We start from the raw sequence: 9,692 nt of genomic DNA, 5'->3' as shown, positions 1-9,692 counted from the left end.
CAACATCATTCACTATAAAGTAATCCAAAGAAAAGACAGTAGCTGGCACTCACCATTCAGGTATCTTTATAGTAGATATCGGTCCAAGTACATTCTTACAGAGGGCAGGATGCAGAGGCAGGGACATCGGAACAGCACTGTTTCGCGCTCAGCGGGCGCTTCCACTAGCCAATACATTGGATGTATCGGCTAATGGAAGCGCCCGCTGAGCGCGAAACAGTGCTGTCCCGATATCCCTGCCTCTGCATCCTGCCCGCTGTAAGGATGTCCTTGCACCGATATCTACTATAAAGATACCTGAATGGTGAGTGCCAGCTACTGTCTTTTCTTCGGATTACTGTATTCCTGTATGTATACTGGCTACGGGCACCACCGCAATCAGGTTAGGTGCTAGAAGTGGAACTCTATATCCCCTAGCGCAGACCTTGCTGCATACTGCTAGTGGGGTATGTGCCAGTGTTACTTTCTCCATTGCATTGATCATTCACTATAACGTTTTCTTGACCCCAGGAATGAAGGAGGGAGAGAGGACTGGCGGTCATGGAGGCTAGAATAATGTAATAGTAGAAATTTTAGAGAAAACAGGCAGCTTTGACATGGAGCAATTACACAAGAGAGCCGTGTATAAAGGGTTACTCCACTGCCTTAACTGCAGTCAATAAGGGAATGAGGATGAGACCTGACTCAACAACTTGTTTTACATTCAATTAAATGCACTGGATCTCATCATTGTGTTTTTTTGCATTAAGTTATTGTTTACGACAGTAAAAAGTGTAGGGATATGGGGGGGTATTTATCAACGGATTTATGTGTCTTTTATTGGCACAGTGTCTTTTTGTGCCAAAGTTTAACCAAGACTGAGTATACAATTGCATCAAGTGATGAAAGTTAATACTACCCTACAAGATAAATGGAATGGAAGATCTAGAGAATATGTCCCACAAATATATTCTCAGAATAGTGGGGCTACCAGAGACTGTTTACATTCCCAGTTACCTACCATTTATTCATATGATATTCCACAGGCACTAGGGCTGCCCACTGTATGTGGGATGGAGAGGAGACACAGAATATGCCCGCCCAAAGCCGTGAGTGAATTCACTGCTGATCATTAAAGGAAAACTTGCTCCCCCCACACTAACCAGTGGTATTGGCTGGTAGTGCGTGGGACGCTGATCAGTTTGAGGCCTACTGTGCCCGGATCCGCACCGCCGTTATCTTCATTTTTCCGTATATGCTAATTATGTGCTAACTGGCACAGGCGGGGTAACTGGCACTCGGACGTCAGTGGACGCCGGCCGCAGCGCCGCCCAGCTCATCAATATTCCTCCCCTCCCTCTGCCTCTCCCTCTTCTCCCCACTCTGTAATGAAGAGGGAGATCCGAGCACGGTAGGCATCAAACTGATCATCGTCCCCCACACTACCAACCAGTACCGCTGGTTAGTGCGGGGAAGCAAGCTGACAGTTTTCCTTTAAGTATTGAATTCTGCAGACAATGCCGCTCTGCTAAAGTCCTATAAAAAGTCACAGACTATTCTAATCATAGGAGGACACAAGCTGCTGCTCTTCAGTAACTTTTCAGTGGTGGCAAAATATAAGAAGGCCTATGCAAAAGCCCGTGCAGTGCTTGTTTAGCTTTAACCTAAATTCTTCCTCAAATACCCAATAGTGTTGCGGGTCTATACTGAAAGCAGTCATGTGGTGACTTTCCCGACTTCTGAAGCAGTGGAGGACCTCTTTGGAACCCTAAGCCTAAACATGGAAGGACAGACAGCCCTGGCACTTACAGACTACATGGTCCAGTAAAGTTGGAACTGTTTTCCCTCTATCCTAACTGAGACCGTCTAGGGTCAGTGACCGTCCCAGTAACTAAGGGGCTGAAGATTTTGGGACACTATGCTGAGTTGCAAATCAGTGGCGACTTCTGTGGTCACTGGTTACCTCTTGCTTGTGTCGGTTTACACTATATACCTACTCTATATATCAAAATATGCTAATTGTTGTTTTTTTTTCTCTGTAAACTATACGCCTTCCACCCCCCCCCCCCTTTTTTTTTCTCTCTCTCTCTCTTTTACTCGCCTGCCTGATATTATATCTGATTTCTTACTGGGTATGTACCATGGTATGACATTTAGTTCTTATGTTCCCGGTTGTGAATAAGGGGAGAATCAAAGAGTTCTATTTAATACTTGGTATATTCGGTTGAAGGAGGAAAGTGCTCATTTGGATTGTGCACGAAAAAAAGTGAGGTCCATACACTACTTACACTTGATTTGCTCTTACAAACGCTAGTTATTCAACCCATATTTGGGTTGCTTTTGCTTTGTTTCATCTGTTGAGGTGTTGGGTTAAGGTGGGGTCCTTCTGAGGGGTCATCTCCTGCTTTGCTGACTTTTTTTTATTAAGTAATATGAAAGTTGCAACATGGACTGTTGAGGGACTCAGATCCCCAGACGCATGATGGTCTTAAATTAAAAAAAATTGCAGGTTGACTGTGTTATTTTGCAGGAGACCTATCTTGAGGAAAACAAATTCATTCTGCATAAATAAATTGTGGATAGGCATGGTATTATGCTCTCTGGCAAGGTGCAAAAAAGCTGGTGGTGTTTCATAAATGCTTGTAGTACAATATTATTAGAAGGTATTCAGAAGGTTGAATGATATATTTGCCACTGGATGGTGCAATGAGGAGGCCGAGTCTCTATGGTGTATACGGACCTAATGATAACAATGCTCTTTCCTTTCAGGTCCCAGAGAATCGGGTTAAACTCTTGGGGGCTAATCAATGTTTGCAATATGCTCAATGGGGCAGCTGGAAAGGAGGATACTATTGACAGTTTGATTGGGCCTGAGGATCGATAGGATTCTCTTCCTCGATTTCATAGTAATATTCATACCAGGTAAGTATGAGGAGTGAATAAAACTTAACTTTTACTCCGTATATAGATAAAATACATATAAAGATAGTGAATGTTCAATAGGTAAACTAATGTATCGTTTTACCATCCAAAATGATGCAAACCAATATAATACATGCTGTTAAACTCATATCTATATCATCTCATAATATGCAATAGGAGATAGAGTCACTATCCCCATATAACAAGTCTCCAAAAACTTTTCGACGCGTTTCAAACACTAGTAAAGTGTCCTCATCAGGGGCTGGGAGGGAGACATAGATCTGAAAGGAAAAACAAGTCAGCTGTCGCATATATATATATATATATTTGTTTGTATTGTATAAGGAATCGCTAATACAGTAGCCACTCTATATGAGAAATCTAGTGCTGTATACAAGTCAGTCAGCACAAGTATAAGAAAGCAGGAATTGCCTGTGGTCCAGTTTAGTGACCCTGTGAATAAACAAACATATATATGTTCTACAATCAGGCTCATGTCCATGGTTATATGGATCCTGTAAAAGAAAGTTGTTCCCTACTCACTGTTCGGCGTATTCACGTCTGTGCTCCAGTTGTGCTTACCCGCTGTGGCAGGGAGTCGTGCAGTCGTGCTGGCTACTGAGCGCACATGTGAGCATCACTGGCGTCTGAGCTCATATCCGCTTCCGATGTGGTAGGCGGAGCTCAGGTATGACGAGTCTCCCAGCCGACGCCGGAGTGGGTAACACGTCAGACGTTCACTGCTAACACAGTACGAGCGCACAGATTCAGTTAACCCATAGCTCGCCGGAAGTGGATAGGTAATAGCTGCCCCGCAGGGCTTACTATGTATATACGGCACAGGGTGGCTTATAGGCAGAACATAACCACACCTAGAACTCTTATATGGATACCAATTATGTTTTATAGATATCAGTGGCTATTAATGCACTTGAGAGCTCCATATATGAATATTATCAAACATATAGGGAAATAATCATTAGTCAAGAGATATACTAATTAGACTCACGTATACTATCTTAGGTTGAGTCTATTTTTCATTTAGGTTTTATCTGAGTCTAATTAGTATATCTCTTGACTATTGATTATTTCCTAGCGATTTACATGGCTGGCGATTTACAAGCGATTTACATGGCTGACAGAATGCCCGTAAGGCTATGATGAATGAGCTATGGAGGGAGATGTTCTATTGCATAGTGCACAGGTCCACTTTTTTTGCGAGCATACCCCAAATGTTCCCTGCCCAGGGCTGATTTCTTTCATTGTTGTTCTTTCAATGTGGCAATGCCCAGACATCCAAGCAGTATGGGTGATAGCCAAAAATTATCTAAAAACAGGGCAACAGATATACCGCTTTTACCAAATATTTTCCATGACTTCTCTTCCGACAATCTGAATGCTGGTGGTTGCAATTCAAGAGCGAAGATTCTTGCCACATTAGTTACAGCCAACTGTGCCTGCTCTTCATGACATAACTACTACCACGCAGTCTTTCCTCTTTTCTGACTAGATTGAAAGTGAGAGCCATAAAGAGTGGGAGATTTTTTTTTTATTTATTTATTTTTTTTAAATGGAAGGCTTTTATATTATACCACTACGATAAAATAGACCTAACTTGCTAAATGTCAGCCTTCAGATACATGGCATGGTACAATTTAAGGCCCTTGGGAGGCAGTCTAGGTAGACTTAATTTACTTTAAAATATATGACCACTGAGAAGGGAGGATGGTATGAGGGTTTTGGAGATAAAGTCATCTATATATAAGTACTAATACTGTAGTATGGAATACCTTTTCTTTCATGAGTATGAGCATTTTATATCCAGCAGATATTTCTGCCTTTATTACCATATTGTCCTTAGGTGCCATGGACTAGTGTTATCAATACAACATATGTGTAGTGTGGTTATGTACCCATATTCTGTCATGTTTTGTGCATTCTATCATTCTTTGTTATTGAAAAATGTAATAAAAGTTGTTTTTTATTTATTACAAGATACATTGAAGATTTATACTTTTGCTGTCAATTCCGTTGTCAGATGGGTGTGAACTTTATAATGGGAGGGATGTGTGGGATTATACAGCTCACACCCATCTGACTGATTCTCTGAATTGTAAGAAACTATAAACTCTCATATCTCAGGAATGGGAAAATGTGAACTGTATAGAAACTGAAAATGTGTGTGAACAGGGCACTCTAATCCATTGTATTACTATAAAATATTAGGAAGAAAAAAATATTTAAGAACAACCTATAAATATTTCTCTTACATGAGAATATGCAAAATACTATGACCAGAATCCATTTCAATAAAAGAACATTTTATTTAGTCATTTTTATTTACAACCATATGCCCATTCCTTCCCATACCACCAAATCAGACCAAACCAACTGCATAAAGTACCAGCAAGTTTAGATATATAGTGTAGTTATAACAGTGTCCACAATATCAAATATTTTCAAGTTGTACCAGTTTATTACTTTCAATTCTTTAGCTTCGGGTTTACTGAATTGATACTCCAGGCAAAGTCATTTGCATTTTCACCAGAAAAAGAACATTGACATGTTGCATAGAATAAGCTTTGTGTTTTTTGTTTTATATTATTTAGTACTATTGTTTTTATGTGTCTTAAACTTATTGGTAATTATTAAAAGACTAACTTTTTGTCAGAGATAAAAGGTAGTGGCTGCCAATTACCATGTCATGCAAACTAATAAAAGATTTGTGACCTTTAAGGCCATTGTAGAAACCTACAGGAAAGCAATAAAAATATTCTAATTTATTCAGAAGGCATAAAACTGGAATATATGTGAAATGTTAAGCCAACCAATAGATTTTTAAGCACTAAGAAGCTATCAATATTCTTGTGCTGTAATGCTGGCCACAGAGGTCATGTTCTGTCTTCAGTCTGACCATCGTTCTGATCAATTCCAATACGAGTTTTATTTTTCCTCCTCTAAAATATTCAGATTCCAGTTTACGATCAGTATTGTTGTGAATCTCCAACTAAATTTATGTTTCTGAAAAATAATGACCTCCAAAGCCTGAGAACGGAAAGGTCACAGGTTAACTACTTCCAAGCTGCTTTTCCCTGTGCCTTGCCTAGTACAAATACAGTACCTCAGATCACAACACAGTCATATCTGTCAGTTTGGTTGCTAGGGATACACTGCTTTATCAAAAGTGTTGTCGGGCACGGCATCCCTGACAACCTATTTACATTGCTGAGACAGAATTGCCATTGAACTAGGAGCAGAGCAGAAACAATGGTGCTCACTGGATTCTTTCTTTTTTAGTAGCCTTATGTCAATTTAAAGGCTATGGACCTTTGGCACTGATTTATAGGGCCCATATAGTTTACAATAAAAGGCTCTATGGTTACTTGGCTATTGCTATATTACAATCTACTACACTTTTAGCAAATGGGTAGTTTAACATATATTGGCAATGGCAACACAGTAAAACAAAGCGAGAATATCATGGTATAAATTGATAACATGTACTGTATGTTCATTACAACAATCCTTTTGACTTTTTCTCACATTGGAACAGTCTGTGCACTTAAGTCTTTTATCATCTTTGGATTTGTTATGGGACTCCGCTCCTTTCCTTCTCTTACTGCTTTGGTAAGGCAAAATCCCAGGCCGTCTCCTGGGCACATTTCCACATGGCTCTCATAAGGCGGGTGAATCCCATATCTTTGGGCTTCTCCAGCCCTCTCATTAAACGCTGTTTCATGATGGCAATGAACTCCTTATTGCTCAGTTCCCCATTCCCTGTAAGGAAATAACATTAAAGAAAAATCACTTTCTGTTACAGAATGACTGGCTCTCATCCTGCCAGCTTATGGCCCATACATCATTGTGTGACATCCGCCAGCAAGATTAACAGCTGCCAACCAAAAACTATGCATAAAACTTCTAAAAAGCACATTAGATATTTCACTTTAACCAGCAGAAGGTAATAGCAGGGAAGCAGTGCAAATAACATAACATATAAGCAGAGTATGCATTTACTGCAAGTCATTTATCAATAGGGAAAATACTGAAATTTAGGCAACTATCAACTTTTTTTTTTTAGGAAGGTGTACAATTTTTTTGCAGCATGGTCTTTTATAATTTCTTTCGTTCATTACAGACATGTTTCACAAAACAGTTTTGCTGGAACAAAACAGGATCCTCAAATAGGTTATTTATTTGGGTTTTAGATGTGTGTAATCTTTTTACAATATATACAATGTATATAAACTACTGCATGAAGCATCATAACGGTGGCATATTTGTAATGATAGCTTTTAAACACAAGTGAAGCTAATGTACAGAGTAAACCTTCTGAAGGGACTGTTCACATCACATACTGGCTGTATACTGTGGACGTACGTTGGAATACCGCAAGGTGCCTTAAACATAATCGTATGGGTCAATGAACCAAATGTAGTTTACTTGTGACTATATCGTCAACGTGCATTCATCAACACAGTCTTTCTCCCCAGGTTGCTTTTGTGTGTGCATAACATGTATATAGTTTTTTTTTGTATACATGTATATAGTTTGTTCCAAATAGGACTCAAGGGGAAATAACAGCCACTGCATTCACCAAATAGTATAAACGTTTCTCTTTATGTGCCCTTTTACAAGGCATAATTATCAACCTAACAAACCGACATTGCCCTGTGTTATAGTGCCAAAGATCAGTCTACGAACGAGCAAATTCATCGGCTTTGTCTGGTCATTTTGACCTGCTAAAAAAATCATTGCCCATTGGCTGCACATCTCTCATGTCATAGGGGATGTGTGGCTGACAGATGATAGCTGCCAAGGGCTGCATAAACAATTCAGTTTGTGCGGTCCTCCTTACCTAATACTCGAATGGTCTGATAGGCTCTTTTACATGGCCAATCAGGTCATCTATTAAAGTCCCATTCTATCAGAATCACAAAATAGTGGATATGTGCCATGGCTATAATTTTTCATTTCCCAATAGCTAGAGCAGTGGTTCTTAACCTGGGTTCGATCGAACCCCAGGGGTTCGGTGAATCAGTCTTGCGGGTTCGGCAGAGGTCAAGACACACACCGGACTCCAAGCCCATCGCAACAGGACAGGCAAACCAAGCAATTGCTTGGGGCCCCGAGCAGTGCCGGTGTTTGCCCGTCCTGTAGCAACGGGGCAATTCCCTCCATCACTATTAACTAAAAACGCAGGGGCTTCCGGGTGATAGCGCACGCCGGGATGTCACTGGCCCATAGAAACTAAGGCGCCGAGGACCGGAGGATCGGGAAGAAGGAAGACGCACACTGGCCAGCTTGGTAAGTGACCACCGGCACGTCATCTTCGGTGCTCCGACCACCGGTCCCCGGACCTACTGCTATAGCCGGAGCGGTGGTCGGAGCACTGAAGTGGGCAGTACACAGGCATACAGCCTCCAGCCATACACTGTGTATGGCTGGAGGCTGTATGTCTGTGGGGAACCCTGCCTACATAATGTGGGGGAACACTGCCTGCCTAATGTGGGGGAACACTGCCTGCCTAATGTGGGGGAACACTGTCTGCCTAATGTGGGGGAACACTGCCTGCCTAATGTGGGGGAACACTGCCTGCCTAATGTGGGGGAACACTGCCTGCCTAATGTGGGGGAACACTGCCTGTCTAATGTGGGGGAACACTGCCTGCGCCTAATGTGTCTTAATGCTTTTGTTCTTTAATGATTTTGTTCATTTTGTGCACCTATGTATAAATATATACTTAAATATATACCTCCTATGTTTTGAATTTGAAAAAAATCATATTTTATTTTTCCAATTAAGAGGGGTTCGGTGAATGCGCATATGAAACTGGTGGGGTTTAGTACCTCCAACACGGTTAAGAACCACTGAGCTAGAGCAAAAGCAATGAAGCATTACATGGTTTCCCTTGAAATCAATGGGTTGTCCATGGAATGCACAGACATAACGAGTCTTTCATGGTGAAACACTTTTGCACCCACTCACCACTATGGATTATAGAGGAGGATCCTAAACAAGAGATCCTTCTTCTATTAACTTAAAATTCACTAACATAGTATTTGAACTACAATATAATGCTGTCAGAAGAGAAGAAACAAGTAGGGAACTGGCACTAGTAAACCCCTCTAATAGTTATGTGCAGGCTACATAAAAGCAGAATTTCTAATTTGAGGACATAAAATTACTTATTCAAGAATAGAAAATAGTGATAAAAGTACAAAAAATTAAGTTATCAATTCTAGAGCACGCAATAGAAACCTGTTATTCTGCACAGCTCTCTGCACCGATATCGGCAGCATGCTTTATCTACTAAACAAGGATCAGAATATTACTTTGTAGAAAAGATCCATCTTCTCAGGGAAAGTGAGATAACGTAACTCACAAGAGGCAGCTAAATCCATGCTGCAGTACTTGGCAATCGACTGAAGGTAGCAAATAAGAACATAGGAGTGTAATGGCCTCTTCTCCAACATAATAATTCCTTAGTGTAGCTGTATACGATTTGCTGTAGATATACTCTTGCTATCAGAAACGTTCAATGACTTTGGTTACATTTTTTCTAAGAATGTGGTTTCTCCCAACTCGATTACTTTTAGACAATTGCATCTCTCAAGTGTCGCAAATGTAAGATTAAAGGATAACACATCTTTCCTACTGCAATGTTCTACTAATAAAATAAAAGCAGTTCTGACCAGTTGAGGGAATTAGAAAACACTAAAGAATACTTGTTTTAAAGTGAATGTTTATCTTTTATCATTTTTGGATCTATAATTCTGAGATTGATAATA

At 40.4% G+C, this 9,692-nt stretch overlaps 1 protein-coding gene across 2 annotated transcripts in view; it reads right to left on the bottom strand.

The window, feature by feature from the left end:
• Positions 1-5,201: 5,201 nt before the first annotated feature.
• The window catches only part of MICU1 (mitochondrial calcium uptake 1), a 276,130-nt gene continuing 271,639 nt past the window's right edge, over positions 5,202-9,692 (bottom strand). For both annotated transcript variants that reach the window (XM_056530455.1, XM_056530456.1), the window contains exon 12: positions 5,202-6,678. In XM_056530455.1, coding sequence (XP_056386430.1) covers positions 6,518-6,678 — 161 coding nt within the window. In that variant the 3' untranslated portion in view covers positions 5,202-6,517. The remainder of the gene's footprint in view (positions 6,679-9,692) is intronic.

Source organism: Hyla sarda, chromosome 7 (assembly GCF_029499605.1).
Source record: "Hyla sarda isolate aHylSar1 chromosome 7, aHylSar1.hap1, whole genome shotgun sequence".
Classification (NCBI taxonomy): domain Eukaryota; kingdom Metazoa; phylum Chordata; class Amphibia; order Anura; family Hylidae; genus Hyla; species Hyla sarda.
The sequence above is the reverse complement of the archived record's forward strand: the minus strand, read 5'-3'. Positions and strand labels throughout refer to the sequence as shown.